At 33.2% G+C, this 15,922-nt stretch overlaps 2 protein-coding genes across 2 annotated transcripts; one reads left to right on the top strand and one right to left on the bottom strand.

The window, feature by feature from the left end:
- Nucleotides 1–87: 87 nt before the first annotated feature.
- Nucleotides 88–1,586, bottom strand: LOC149740091 (uncharacterized). The gene has a single exon (XM_089872565.1). The coding sequence runs from the start codon at nt 1,220–1,222 to the stop codon at nt 158–160; it is 1,065 nt and encodes a 354-aa protein (XP_089728691.1). The 5' UTR covers nt 1,223–1,586; the 3' UTR covers nt 88–157.
- Nucleotides 1,587–1,717: 131 nt separating this feature from the next.
- LOC149740090 (uncharacterized) lies at nt 1,718–15,208 on the top strand. The gene is made up of 25 exons (XM_089872549.1): nt 1,718–1,896; nt 2,054–2,194; nt 2,981–3,917; nt 4,073–4,175; nt 4,475–4,529; nt 4,600–4,640; nt 4,869–5,769; nt 6,059–6,125; nt 6,519–6,613; nt 6,744–6,856; nt 7,323–7,419; nt 7,725–7,907; nt 8,228–8,368; nt 8,612–8,701; nt 9,140–9,246; nt 9,583–9,649; nt 9,956–10,117; nt 10,569–10,680; nt 11,344–11,486; nt 11,834–11,917; nt 12,551–12,670; nt 12,923–13,039; nt 13,624–13,782; nt 13,871–13,962; nt 14,154–15,208. Exons 1-25 carry the CDS (start codon nt 1,858–1,860, stop codon nt 14,332–14,334), a joined length of 4,347 nt encoding a protein of 1,448 aa, XP_089728675.1. The 5' UTR covers nt 1,718–1,857; the 3' UTR covers nt 14,335–15,208.
- Nucleotides 15,209–15,922: the final 714 nt, after the last annotated feature.

Here is a 15,922-nt window from a genome sequence, read left to right as displayed (position 1 = left end):
AGTTGAAGTGAAAAAAGATTAATTAGCTGTGATTTTGAATTCACAATTAAGGAATGTTCGTATATGCTCATTAAAATACCACACAGCTTAACCTGATGCATCATTCTGTGTATTTATGGAATAAAACCAAAAGATTATATTGTGAAAACAAAGTAGTTTAATCAAACAAGTTTCTTTTTAAAGAAGTGTTTCTGAAGCATAGGTAAGACAGGAAAGCATCTGTTTTCGGGACACCATTAAAAACTGATTTTGGTTTTCTAGTGTTACGTATTTTACTGCGTGTGTTTCCATTTCTGACAACTTTGGTTTCAACTTGTGTCACAGTTTTCGAAGACTTTGCGAACCCTACTAGTTCAGGGTGTGTGGAGATTAATTTTTGCTTTTTTTCCTTGGTTGAATTCCAAGCCACAGTTTGTTTTTGTCTGTGCATTTTGACAGGACTGTTACTTCGTGTTTGAGGAGGGGATGCATTTGATGCAAACTTTCGCTGAGCACGGAGACGTGAGGATGGGCTGCTCTCAACATCATTCTTCATGGATTCAGTGACACCATCTTTGTTAAACAATAGTTTTTTTCTAGGGGTTTGTAGGTTACTGTCATTCAAGGCACCAGCAATGTTTTCTAGAGTTACTTGACACATAGCCATTTCATGAGCAGAGGATGATTCACAGGTTTCTAGAAAGTTCTTGTTAGAATTAATCATTGGTTTAAATAGTTCAGCTTCTTCAAGAAGTTTTGATTGCAGTCTCGTTAGTCTAAGACCACACGAGTCCTCATGTTTATTTGTAACCTTCTTTTCAGCTTTGTTGTTATGGCCAACAATACTCCTATGTTTGGTATATTTTGTTTTAGGTTTTACTTTCTTTTTCCTTCTTTTAACATCTTCCCGGTCAGACTCATTTGAACTAGAGTGTGAGTCAAGTGAAGTTAGTAAAACTCTTGGAGACAGAGCTGCAACCCGTGGATTACGTAGGATCTTTACAGTTGATGAACTTGTTTCAGTGTTTTCTATCTTTTTCAGACATATTTCTGGTTCTGGATTTTCCTTTAAACCTCCATGAATGTCTCCTAGTTGATTATGTGATTCATTCTTTAAAGGTGATTCTTTTTCTTGTAAAGATCTCATTAAAGCTTTGTGCAGTTCTTTCTGTTCCACCCAATGTAGCGTATCTTCTTCGTAATTTATTATTTTGCGTGATCTCTTTGGTCTTTCCGATGACATTCTTAATGGCAGTAAACAAAACACGCTAATCAAACCCCCACAAAAGTCGGTTTTTAGTTTATTAATTTAGGTTAAAGTCAATAAATTTAGTATGTATACCGCTTATACACCACTAGAAAATAAATTAAACCTTTAAATAAGTAATAACTAGACAGTACAGTGAATTAATAAACTACATACAAGCGATACAAATAAGCAACAGGAAACTGAAGCCCAGCTGACACTTGCTGCTCTCTCGTTCAGGGAATAAATAAACTTTTGTTCTTCTGTGGTAAAATCCGATTTTCTCTCGACGTCATAATTCTCACGCACTTTACTTCTTTTGCATCCAGCTACATTTTTTGCACTAGTTCGACATAATAAATATAAAGTGGTTACCATTTGTTGTCATCAATTCATCGTAGTATATGCTACACGCATACGCAGATTTTGGCACTCCCCAAACAAATATTGTAAAAAATTATCTATGTTTCTTAAGATTTACGCGGGAAAAACGCTTGTTTTCGGCGATAAAACTTGAAATGCTGATCGATTTCGACGTCCAAAAATTCTATGTGCATGTACAAATTTGAAATTGTCGTTTTTACCTTGCTGATCACACAGTCACTTTGGAGCAGTGTAGTTTAAGGTATAGGATGCCACGAAAAAACTCATACGAAAGCGATCACAATCAGGTAAAGTAAACATACTATGGTCTAACATTTTATACGCCCTTTTTTTAATAAGCAATATATTTGCTTAATTAGTAAAGCCATCTTAAATATCTAAACAAGATTAGTGCGTATATACATATATACTCAATCTGTCCCAGTTTTACATATTTCCTTTTAGACTGTGGAGTTATCAAAATGGGAGCAGTTCACTCATTTGTGGAATCTTTTAAAACGAAGCAACTTCTATGCAAGTACGTTGCTTTATTCAATTAAATCCAAGCAGAAAAGTCGTGCCAGAAGAAACAAAAAGAGATACAAGGTTTGGACAATACATAATATATTCAAGTACTCTAGTCTGCAGCTTTTGCATGTGTAACACAATTAACGTACTTGTAACACAAATATTTTTCTATTTTAAGCTATGTTAAAAAATCCTACATTTCTAAGCCACATAAATTTGGATGCTTGGGACAAATTATACTGGGCATAAACAAACATTTGTAATAAAAATCATGCTTTGCCGTCTGGTAGATAGTTTGTTTGCACGCACAATCCATGTAATAAGAAACCTTATTAGTATTTAGCATGACTAATAAGAGATCTGTAAAAAAATCTTGTTTGTTTCTGCTATACATACTCTGCAGGCACTATTTTGCTAAAGTATGCTATGAATGAATGAATGTAACTTACTTTATCCTGGCGTGGCCGGAAAACGACAGTCGTTATCACACGGGTTTAACACCTTGTGCCAGCTTACGAGTTACTATGTTACTTCGTGGGTGATTATTTTTTGGGGAATTTTTCATTTTTTTTATGTATGGCTGATAATTTGGACAACCCATTAGTGACCACTGGGTTGGAGCAATTGTCGTTAAGTGTCTTGCCCAAGGACACATACGCCCACAATGGTAGCAGCGACGAGCCTTGAACCCATTTCCTAATGGTTACAGGCAGGCGCGCTAACCACTATACCACGGCGCCGGACGGCTATGGTTATGTTATAATAAAAGCGTACTGTACAGTCATAAAATATAATATTTTCAAAGCTGTTTCAAACAGTTTTCCTTTAATGCACTATGTCTATGTAACCTATGTTGTCTTATAGAAATCAAGCAAATTTGGATCCTTCAACCAAGCAGTTGTTACTAAATCCCCAAGTCAAAATATTAGCGACGTTGTTCAACATTTGATGCAAGAGATGTTATCAAAAGTTGAGAAAGAAGTTGATCTTAATGAAACCAACAAGAGCGGCATCGCAAATGATTCTGTGCTCGGTGATTCTTTTATGGGAGATGAGAGTTTGCTGGAAGAAAATCAACCTAGTTATGTACAGAACGTACTTCAGAATGCAGGATCAGATGTTGAGTCTAGTGTGGCTCAGTCAGATTTTGATTCTGACTCAGACAGTGGGTTTTTGGATGATGGTTCAGAGATGGGAAGCCTAACCGATGATGTGGTTAGCAGTTCTCCCAACGATACTCGACCAACCTATGTTGGTTCATGCAATGATGATTTACTGTCTAACAGTCAGGATGGTTTGACCTTTGTTGAATTTCTAGATGGTTTAAACAATAAAGAAAAAAATGATTTTCATTCTGAAACTATTGATGAACTGAAATTCAGCAAAGAAACACCAAACTGCACCGAGACAGATTATTTGAAACACTTGCTAAATCGAAGAGGTCGCCAAAGTTCACCCAGGTCTAATAACACTGGTTTGCAATCATTGATGTATGAAGACAAAAGTAAGCCCAGCATCTCAGAATCACATTGTAGCCAAGATAATTTGTCATTAGCAGACAAAAATATCAAAACAGAAAACTTACAAAACGGCACAAGTTACGATAATGATGAGAAAAATAGTTGTGTGGATTCCCATGACATTTGTGAAAATGGTAACAAAACACTCTGTTCTGAAGAAAATGTTATTAATTCCACTTCTGTTGAACTAAATACGAACATAAATAAACCAAAAAATATCAGTAAAGAAACTTCAGTACAGCCTAAGTGTCAAGAAAATGATCAGAATCAGGTTGAAAGAGGTAAAGTTATTTTTGTATTATATCTGATGGAGTATGAATGTGTTATTTTAACTGTTGTGCTATAGCACTTTACACAATGTCAATGTAATATAAGTTTTTTGCATTATTTCTGGTGTTTGTAAGTGTTAATGTTTTATTGTTTGATTTCATTTTAGTTTCCTGTCCAATATGTGAGAAGAAAATAAGTTTGAATCGTATCAACTCTCACCTTGATGTTTGTACTGGAAGTGTTGATAAACAAGATGCATTGAGAACAAGGTGATTATGGCTAGAATATTGGTAACTTCTGTTGTGTCTTGTTTTGCAGCATGTTCTTAATTACTTGCATAGTGTGTTGCATTTTAAATAAGATGGCTTTGTTATAAGTATGTATCAAATGTCCGGCGCCGTGGCATAGTGGTTAGCGCGCCTGCCTGTTACCCAGAGACAATGGGTTCAAAGCTCGACGCTGCTACCATTGTGGGCGTATATTTCCTTGGACAAGATACTTAACGACAATTGCTTCAAATCAGTGGTATATTGCATTAATTTTTTGTATAAAAACCTACTTTCTGCAGAAACTCGAGTGATTTATCATTAACACAAAGCAGAAGGACACAATTAAAACTACAGGTAAGTTAAGAATAATCAGTTTAATTAAATGTGATTAATTTGTTTAAATTTTAAAAAGTATTTAAAACAGGGAAGACCAGACAGATCTGTTCGTTCAAATTCGGCCAGAATGTAAGTGTAAATATTTTTGCTTATTGCTTATATAATGTTTTAGTATCAGTCAGTGTTATAAAAAGTCTACGCTGCCTCTGCGATTACATTACTTTTTATCATGTTCGCTTTAAATGTAGTAGGTACAATGTTTCTGCATTTTGTTAAAATGTAGATATGCTTCAATATGGCAGCACTTCTAAATTAAATATATGTACAACGGATGAGCTATTTGACTGCTAATTATAGGAATCCAGCCATTAGAAAGATGAACAGCATGCCAACTGGTATGGAGAACCTGCAAGCTGCTCTAGAGAAAACTTTGCTCAGTAATCAAACTATGAAGCAGAAGATGAAAGAGAAAGAGGTGGAAGAGATACTGATGCAGAATCAAAAGGAGTCCGAGAAGAAGAGAACTGAGAAGAAAAAAAGAAAAAGAAGATGCAGGTTTTCAAAAAGAAGAGTGAAGAGAAATATGGAGATGAATAAATCTGTTGATGAAGATTCTGCCGAGGATACTGAGATTGTTGGTTCATGTACAGAAGAAAGTTCAGCTGTTGTTGCAAATATTAGAAAACCTTTAATTCCTGAAGAACCAAAAGATAAAGTAAAGCGGGAAAATATAACTTCTTCTCCAATTAACTGTGAGGATTTAGCTTCTACAATTAATCACATAGTTATCAACTCTGTATCAAAGGCATTAGCCGACAATTGTTCAATTGATAATACAGCTAAAGTTTCATTTGATGAAAGTCAACATGATTTAAATGTTACTGAAAAACCTACGCCAATGGTTATCGACAAGTCTTTAGAAGCAGCTACAGTGATAAAGCAAGAGAATGTAAATGGAGATAGTGACATTTGTCAAGTTAAGTCAAGTTTAGAGAATGTCACTGCTGGTGGTTCTACAGATGTTTCTTCAATCAAGAAAAAACAGTTAAAAAAGATGCGTATAAGAGTAAGATTTACTCCAAAGAGAAGAGTGAGGACATACTCTTCCAGTGAGCATGAAGAGACAGAAGAGTCAGAGGAAGAAATGGATATTAAAGAGGAAGATGTAAATCCTCCATTGCTCCAACCCACTAGGAGATCATCTCGAGCCGTAAAGAAATCGACTTATTGTGAAGCTTCGTCCGATGAGGAGGAAAAGGTGGATGTAATGTTCTGTGTTTCTATTAGATAAGGTTCTATAGTATGTTAGAAATTAACTATTTTGTACTTTTTATATGCATATTTTTATTAATATTCAGTGGAGCAGTTTTATTTATGCCAGGTGTTACACGCTTTGATATACTGTTATAACTACATACAGGTACACCATTGCTTATCTATTTTCGGGCATATGATTTAATTATTATTTATAATTAGCATTTATGACATTAGCTATCAGTTAAGGTTTCTAACTTAGTAACTTTCTATATTAATATCATAATTTGTAGGTTGAAAAGAAACGCAAAGTTCCCTCAAAATACAAAGCAAAGAAAAAGAAGAAAGTTGATGATGATGGTAAGTTTTACTAAGTTATGATAAGACTTTTTTTGATTATACAAGTGTTTTGCTACATCCTTCATGTTCTGCTAATATGTATAAATAAACTTGCTCCCATGAAAAAAACATAGTTTTTTATATGCTAATATGATGTTATAGATTATTATAGGAGTGGTTAAATTCATTTTTTTCTATTACTATTATTATTGTTTCAATGTTCTGAGGTGTAGAAAGACAATATTTCTGTACAATAGCATTGTTAATAAAACATAAAATAGGGACCCTGAATTGACGCCAACAACTTAACTGCAAAAAATTCCATGGCATTTATATGCAGCAGTCAAACTTTTCTATGCAAATTTATGCCATTTTAGAATTCTAAATTTTATTTTATAACATTTTTCTATGCAGATGAATACAAACTATCCGAGCACTCCGAAGATAACAAGGAAGAAATGCTTAGTAATGATGAGTCTTCACAAAATAAATCACGTGGTTCAGATGAGGTGATGTTAGAATTAATAATAGACATGCAAAATGGGCAATTAACTATTAATGTCTTAAAGAAAAAAACAAGTCCTTCTGTTCCGCTTCTGGTTTCTAATTTAAAACATACTTCCAAATATTCCACGACAGGAAGGAGAAGTTGGTCCATCTGATATCAACATTGACGAATTACTGGAGAGGAAATTTTATCGTCCAGATCAAAAGTCGGTGGTTGAAGCTGTGGAAGATATTGGTGGTATCAGGTATTATGCTGTAATAAATGTACGAAACTTGTTTTATTTTCTTGTGGCAAAACTTTTTCATTTCATACAGTGCCTGTTTTACAGTTACAAGTTACCACCTTTGTTTTTTGTTGGTGATTAGTTTTTTGGGTGATTTTTTTTATGAAAAACCATACATCATAAAAAATGTGTTTTTAACTGTTCCATGTCACTACGTAAATGATGATCAGGTTGTTTAAAGATGTTTTAAGTTTTTAAAATTTAGTTGTTTCGGTGTTTAATGATTTAAACTTTAAAATCTAATTCAATCAAAAGTGGTTCTTAAACTTTTTTAAAGAAAATGACTGTTTAATCTTAAATTAATAAATTAAATTAAATTTTTGATTTGAATAAAAATGTCCATGTGTGATATATTTATTGCATTGCTGTTTAAGCCTGTTGTATTATTCAATAATATAAATATTTTCTTGCATATCTATATTATTAGATATTTCAACGATCAAATGGTGAATCCGGCCCAACCTAAATTACTATGCGGTGGTATGCTGCGTGATTACCAAATTACTGGCTACCAGTGGCTCAAGGTGAACAGTTTGCTCAATTTCTAAATTAATGTTCAAACTTGTTTTTTTAGTAAATGTTTTAAAAACTGTTAGTTTGCCTTGTTTACTGAAGAAGCATTATGATAAATTTTTAATAGGTTATTTATAATTTGTTTTTGTTTTTTGGTTTAATAGTATTTTTCCTTTTCCTTTAATTTCTCATTAAACTTTTAGTTTGCCCAAAATATGATTTATTAAATAAATAACCTACAGAAGAATTGGACGCTTATATATACATGTGAATACATCTCATATACTGAAGAACTAATGGCATTCCTCCATTGTAGATAATGTATGAGAATGGTGAAAGTGGAATACTTGCTGATGAGATGGGACTTGGTAAAACTATTCAAGCCATCGCAATGGTGTGTAAGCTGGTTGAGGTTGGTGTGAATGGTCCGTTTCTGGTGTGTGCACCAACCACCACGGTTGCCAACTGGTTTCATGAGTTCAAAAAGTTTGCACCAAAGGTGAAAATAAGAATAATAAATCAGTCACATGAGATGTGGTGTTGATATTTATATAACCAGTGAATAAACATTCTTCGTTCGTATTCAGAAACAACATTTTTAAAAATAGGTAAATTTCTATCATTCATGGTCACATGGGTTAAAAATAAAACCATTCAACACAGTGGTTAAAAGTCCTCACCTTATAATCAGAGAATATTGTTTGATGCCGTCAGTGTCAGTATTAGGTGTTTTTTTTGCAAATAAGTTGTTAATTGCTGTACATATAGACTTTTCGTTTTTGTAAAATCAAAATTGCTATGACCGTTTTACCTTCACAGATTAGTTTAATGTTGTACCACGGAACGGCACCAGAGCGATACCATCTTATTGAAACATTAATGGAGCATTTGAACGACAAAACACAAGTCGTTGTCATCACTTCATATGAAATTTTGTTAAGAGATCGACCTGCTTTGATGGTAACTTCACTTTAAAGTAACCAACTGGTTATAAAGCTGCTGTTCCTGGTCTACAGCACTTCCATAGTAGTTGGATAGTAATTTTAATCGCATACAAGTTACATATTTGGTAACTCGTAAGTGGGCACGAGGTAAAACAGAACATTCATGTTATAACGGCTGTCGTTGTCCCACCTTGTAACGATAAATAAGTTACATTCAACCATTCAAGATATATTTTCCCACATAACTCTTTCTTTATAGAAACACAGCTGGGGGTATTTAATCTTGGACGAAGGCCATCGGGTGAAAAACTCAAACAGCAGAACCATAAAAGAACTTAAGAAATTAACGGTGAAAAAAAACAAAATTATTTTTAAATAAAAAATTAATATAATATAAGCTCTGGTAGATCATTTCTTTTTTATATAAAACTTGTTCTGTTTAAGAATTTTGTTTGTAATCAGTGATGCGTCCACTCTGGCTCACATCACAGTTCACCTGGTGTGCCAGCTTGTAGGACCTCTCACATAGAATCAAAGCTAATTTATGTTCGTGAGTGTCATGTAATGCGCCCGACAGATGGGTTCTTAGTTGGAATTAATTATCAAGGGTGTCTTAAAGCTTGTCCCATTAATTTACTCTAGCTAAAACATTTAGGCCTATTCCTTGTATTCCCAACAACAAATAAATTAAGTAGCACTCAACAGTGAGGTTGATTAATATGTTAAGAAACACCTGTTTGAAGGTATTTCTCATATCTAAATATATTTGTCTTCCTTTCTTTTCCAGATACGTGGTAAGCTGATGTTAACGGGCACACCAATACAAAATAACCTCACAGAATTGTGGTCACTTCTTAATTTCTTGTTACCAGCAGTGTTTGATGATATGGCCATGTAAGTTCAGCCATTTAAACTTTTTTTACACTAGCCCATATGAGTTTTGGCAGAGTTTTTTTGGGGGGAGCCAAAGTACACAGTATTTAATGCATTAATGGAGTTTCTTATGTTGTACAACTAAAATCCCAAATGTTTGGGCAAAATTTGAAATCGTTTCACCTATATGACACCTTATTAAGTTGTGTACAACATATTTAACTTTGTAGGTATTTTTTTTTTTGGCTGACATATTAAAACTAGAAAATAATTTTTAAGTTTGTAAAAGAAAAAAGCAATATCAATATACATGAACAGATAGATACAACTATTGACTTTTACTGCTTTGTTTTCTAGTTTTCGAAGCTGGTTTAACTTAGATGTTCTTCAGAAAGATGAGAAAGTATTATCCATGTTACACCAGGTCATATTACTTTACCTGATTACTGCCAGAATTTTAAATAAAAATTTGACACCTATATAAATATACAGAGAAAATTAGCTCAGCAGCTGCATTAGGTTTCAATTAAAAACATAATCTACCAGGCTTATTAGACCAGTCCTATGGTGTACATAAGACAAGACAATCCAAGATGCACAAGATTTTCATATTTATCAGAAGAATTTAGCGTTTGTTATTATAAGGAAATATTAGGACGTAATATACATGTTTGTGGTGAGAAAATAAAGAACAAACTACTCTTTTTTTATTAAAAAAATGTTTTTTTAGGTATTAACACCATTTCTGTTGCGAAGATCGAAAAGTGATGTTGACATCAAGATTCCTCCAAAGAGAGAAATGCTGGTCATGGCTCCTCTCGCTTGCCTCCAGGAGAAGTTTTATCGAGCAACAGTCGATCGCTCGATTCGTCATCTTTTGATCAACAAAGATGTGAGTTTAAAAACATATGTTACACCGTCACTTTTAATGTGTTGGTTATGGCAAGGTATAATTATAGTAACTTACAAATCGGGAGATAATTGGTCATTGACCATATTCTAGGTCGCACGTTATGCTTGCGTAGTTTATTTTAAAGTTAAATTGTTGAGTTGTTAACTATATTTGTACTATGTTTGTGTCTTACTTGCTTGTGCACCTGGTGGTTTTAGTTTTTAAATTTTGTTTATAAATAATTTTGTAAACCAAATTAATAAGCTTCTACTGCCACCATTGTCTTTGGGCAAGACACTTAAATGGCTTTACCCAGGGTTTCTTTCTTGGGTTGATAATTGCTTTTTGTAATGTGTATACAACTGATAACTTGTGCTATAACTTCGGTCATGTGAGCTTGTTAACTACGTTTAATCACGTATATCATAAATGATTATTCGTTTACACACAGTATTTCAACATCACACCTGGTGTAGCTCATCCTGATCTTATTGCAAGTAATAGTCAAGAAATGAAAGATGAAACTTCACTTAAATATCCAACTACTAGAAGTAAAGCAATTGGTAATTTTTTACTAAATTACATTGAATGTACTAATTAATGTATTTAATCCAAAACTTTGGTATTTTTTACCATACAAAAAGGAAACTTAAGCTATAACTCCGAACTGTCTTATCAGGCTAGGATAAATTTAGTAGGGATGCACATTACAGAATAATTAGGTATTCTAGGATATCCTAGAATACTTTAATTCGAATCTAGAATTCCGAATCTAGAATTTCGAATCTTTTTATATTTATAGGAAAAAAAAAATTTTACCCACAAAAGTCAGTTTATTGACCCTTTCATAACAGCCTTGTTGGATCTTGAGTTGTAAAATGATCAAAAATTGTACTATTGAGTAGTTTTTGCGTCATGAAACGTATAGCAGGCTATGAAAAGACGTTACGAAACGTTTACTCTCGAAAGTCCCACAAACACAAAAATATTTTTTTTCAAAATTAATAAGTTTCAAAAATTGTTAATATAGTATATGAGATGACGTGTAATGACGTCATTAAACAGAATACCGAATCCCGTAATTAGATTCGAATACAAAAGGATTCGAATCTCACGGATTCGAAATTCTGTAATGTGCATCCCTAAAATTTAGTAATACTATTTTTAAAAATTCATGATAATTATAATAAGCAAAAACTATACTTCATGGTGTTAACTTGTCCCAGGATCCATGAAGCGAACAATTGAACCAGATGATGATTTTGTTGTCAACGTAACTTTAAACAACATGATCATGCAGCTTCGTAAATGTTGTAATCATCCTTACCTTATTCAATACCCCCTGCAACCTGGAACTGACATTTTTAAGGTTTGCTTATAGTTTTTCTGTATCCATTGTGAAAATAGTGCTCCGTTGGTGTCCGCCAATTTAGTATCATGTTGTTACGACAAACATGGTTTTTAGCTGAAAAGTGAATGAATCTGTGAGACCTTTCTTTAATTATAACATAATAAGTACTAGGTCATTGCCCTGAAATTTACAATTGCACTTAGCTCTTTGCAACCGTTATTTATATTTAGTGCTGAGTTAGTCACCTATAGCTACGTAAATGAGTTATGTTAAATTGGACAAGGCTGTTTAAGTTTTCTGGTTATATATAAACAACTGTCATTGCCCAAATATTTGAAGATTTAAGTTTACATTCATCATCGCAGGTTGATGAAGATCTGATAACATCTTGTGGGAAGATGATGTTGCTGGATCGGATGTTGCCAGTTTTGAAAGAAAGGAAACATAAGGTAAATATTTTGCAATTCAATTTTTGAAACAGGTTTTCAGCCTTATAACCTTTACATTTATTTCGTTTAGTTCTTTATCTATTATATTTTTAAAATATTGCATATTCACAAATATAGGTGCCTTGTTTTTGGAGAATTAAGTAAAAGTTGGGGTGTCATTGTTAAAATGGTAAATATAAATAAGCTACATTCACTCATTCATTCAAACACTTTAATGTTATTGCACAATAAAATTTTAATATATGAATGAATGTAACTTACTTTACCCTTGTGTGGCCAGAAAACGACAGTCGTTATAACCAAGTGTTCATACACCTCGTGCCAGCTTACGAGTTACCAAGTATGTTACTTTGTGGGGATTTTTTTTTGTGTGTTTTTTTTTCATTCCTTTGAATTCATTACCTCTGGGTTAGAGGCAGGCACGCTAACCAACTGTGCTTTGGCGCCGGTGACATACAAGTTCATTGTTTCTTAAAAGCCTAATTGAAATGGTTTCATAGTATAGCCATTTTGTCTGATATACATTCTGCTTTAAAAAAAAATTATAACTTCTTTCAATGCAAGTTAAATTAAAATAAATAATAAGGAATATTTCTTGCAGAGCAAATGACAAAAAATCTTAAATATTTTCAGGTTCTTTTGTTCAGTCAGATGACATCAATGCTTGATGTTTTGCAAGATTATTGTGTTATGAGGAAGTTTTCCTTTGTGAGGTTTGATGGCTCCACTAAATGCGAAGACAGATTTGCTTATGTGAGAATTTAGAAGCAATTGCCATTTCTATTTATTTATAGATATAGTTTAGAACAAACTACTAAATTTGAGCAATGTTAAAATGCAAACGTTTTTAAACTGCAGGTACAATGTACTATTTCTCCAGTTAAATTTAGGTAATTTGACCTGTTCTAATCAATTTAACAAAAATGTTTTTTGAAATAATTTTTTACTAGAAAGCAGTTCTTTAAAAAATTAAGTACTGTGTTGGACAAATATTTTATATTTCAGATCGAGGAGTTTAATAATGACCCCAATGTTTTCCTCTTCCTTCTTTCAACAAGAGCTGGAGGATTAGGGATCAACCTCACTGGAGCTGACACCGTGATCATCTATGACTCAGATTGGGTGAGTGTGATCTTTTCTCTCTCATTTAGAATTTTATTTTAAACCGATTTAAATATTTTCTAAACTGCCCAAACCCTGAAGGGCAGTTAACACTTTCTTTCTCACCTGAACAGAAATTGAATGTTTACACCACGCACAAACTTTGCGAACAAAGGACGTTTTGCCCCTTTATTCAAATGCCCTGGACAAGTGTTTTATGTCATCTTTCAATTCATTACGCAACTACTAATTATAAAATAATTCGTTTTAGCTAACATGTACATTTAATGCTTGGTAAAAAGTGAAACAATCGCATTCTGTATGATTGCATTGTGCTTATTTTGCACATAAAGCTTTGCCTTAGGTGCTTCTGGACCAACTCTGCTCCAACAATATCAACTTTGCCCAAGCATGAAATGTGAATTACCCCAGCATTATTTAAAAAACAAAGGAATTTCGCGTTGCTTGGTGTCCAGCGTTACCGTTACCGTCATAACAAAAAATCTTTGTCATGACATGACAAAAAAAATTGACACAAAAATCTGACACATTTAGAAAACATATGTACTAGTTGTCTTCTTGTTACAATTGTTTCCATTTATTAGAACCCTCAGAATGACTCACAAGCACAAGATCGATGTCATCGTATTGGGCAGGAACGACCAGTGATGGTGTATAGGATGGTTACCATGGCAACCATTGATCAGCAAATTATGGAGAGAGCAGCGAGGAAGAGAACAATGGAGAAAATGATCATGCACGAGGTATGGGTTTGATTTTACCAAGTTGTATTTACAAACTGTTAGGGCTACATAAGCTGGAATTTGTCATTCTCTTACATTAAATTTTTAGGATAAATTCAAAGGCAAACTGGCAATGGAGTTGAACAAAGTTGTTTCACCAGATGAACTTCTCACCTTGCTACAATCTAATTCTCTGGATCGGTATTGCTTGTTTGTTGGGGGTTTTACTGTTTGTGTATCTGTTGTGTTCTTCTAGTTGGCACATTTGATTTGTTATGTTGTTTTTTAAAGTATTGAAACTATTTTATAGTATCCCCAATAACAACTTATGTTGAATTAGAAGGCTAATGCATTAAAAAAATAAAACTTTAATAAATATTTTCAATTTGCAGTGTGGCAGAAAACAAAGAAAGTATTATAAGTGATGAAGAATTAAATCAAATGCTGGATCGTTCAAGTTTAAAACAGGACCAACCAACTATGGAGGATGAATCACATCAATCTACTATTACAGATTCTCCTAAAGCCAGATTTCAAATTATTCGCACAACTGTAGATACCATTTCTGTTTAATTAACTCTGTTTTGTGTTTCCACGGTACTTTTTGTATTTTCTTTGTTCTTTAAACAATTAACTTGAACAAGTTTTTTATTTGCAGATTTTTGTTTCTTGTGACATCGAATCACTTATTTTAACAGAGTTTATATTGTTCTTTTCAAAATGTTATTTTTAGATTTATTTATGTTGTTTCAGAGAAATATTATACAAATGTAAAACACAAAATAGTGTAGATACTTGTTTTCGCAACAAAGAAAGTGGTTAGGTCTGGAAAATTTACATTTTTGGCCCCACAGTACAGGGCATCGGGATTGTAAAATTTGCATCTAACTCGGAATACGCATTACGTTTGAATATACTTTACGGATTCATGAAATATTTGCCTGCGATATGCGTATACAGTAAGTTATCTATTGTTGAATTACGTCATATCCTTTGTTCTGAAAATCAGCTGATATTCGTCACGCTTGAAATCACTTTAGCTTGTCATGCCGTTTCGCTGGCTGTGGTCGGCTGAATCTATTTCTTAGTAGCTTAATAAATAAATTATTAAATTACTCGTTATTGTTTACAAATGCAGCAGTAATCGCATAACTAAACAGTAGTTGAATTATTCTACAATATTATAAATTCAGATTTAAACATGAATTTGCGTCTGCTACTCTGCTAGCTAGTTTTGCAATTAGTTTTGCTTTAGCGTATAGTGTGTGTAGAATTTGTAACAACGCCTTTTTCTAAGCCGTGATATTGTATTATCAGAACTTGTGTATATATTTGGAACATACCAGAAAGTTATTAATTATAAAAATGTCACAAAGAAGACCTGTCGTTGAACAAGTTGGACGAAGAGAACAGGAGATAACACCTGAAACATCAAGTAATATTAATGGTAAGTTGGTTTTCAACATATTTGGTGCAATTGAAATATCCTCCTCCACTAAACTTAAACTTTACACCCAACCAACCTATTACCTAGGCTAATCCTAGCTGTGAGAATGATTATCAGGAGAGCTGCCATTAATCTCTTTTATGTTGTTTTTGTTCGGCTGTTTGCCCTTTTAATGAACGATGAAAAATGATATTAATTTAAAATGAAAATATTTTGATTGTCTGTGTTAATAAAACAAATGAAAATCTTACATAGGAATTAAACCAATTATCTCAGAATCCACCCAAACAACTGCTCAAAATAGAACTACGGTATATTACTACATAATTACATTCACTGTTAAACCTGGCATTAACCATAAGCAGTTGGGACAGGAGATTTTTTGCTAGTAACCAGTGAAGTTTTTGGTTTTAAAATGTTCCCATAGCCCTTACTGATACCAGTTGTATAATTTTTCTTGCAAAAGAGTCAGGCATGCGTGTTGAAAATTTGTTTTGAAAATATGCTTTTTATACTGTAATTCGCCTGACTTGCGTAAGGTTAAAGATTTATTTCGTCACACTAATGATATTTTAGGTCGCAAAAGGAATATGTTACATATAATTGCCAGTTTTAATCTCGCAATGACGCAGCATATTTTCCTGCATTTTCGAAGTTAATTTTCGACACTTATGTCAAACTTTTTGCAATTAAAGTTAGACAGTGGGTACCAGG

This window comes from Ciona robusta, chromosome 2 (assembly GCF_009617815.1).
Source record: "Ciona robusta chromosome 2, ASM961781v2".
Lineage (NCBI taxonomy): Eukaryota > Metazoa > Chordata > Ascidiacea > Phlebobranchia > Cionidae > Ciona > Ciona robusta.
This window is presented reverse-complemented; position numbering and strand designations above follow the sequence as displayed.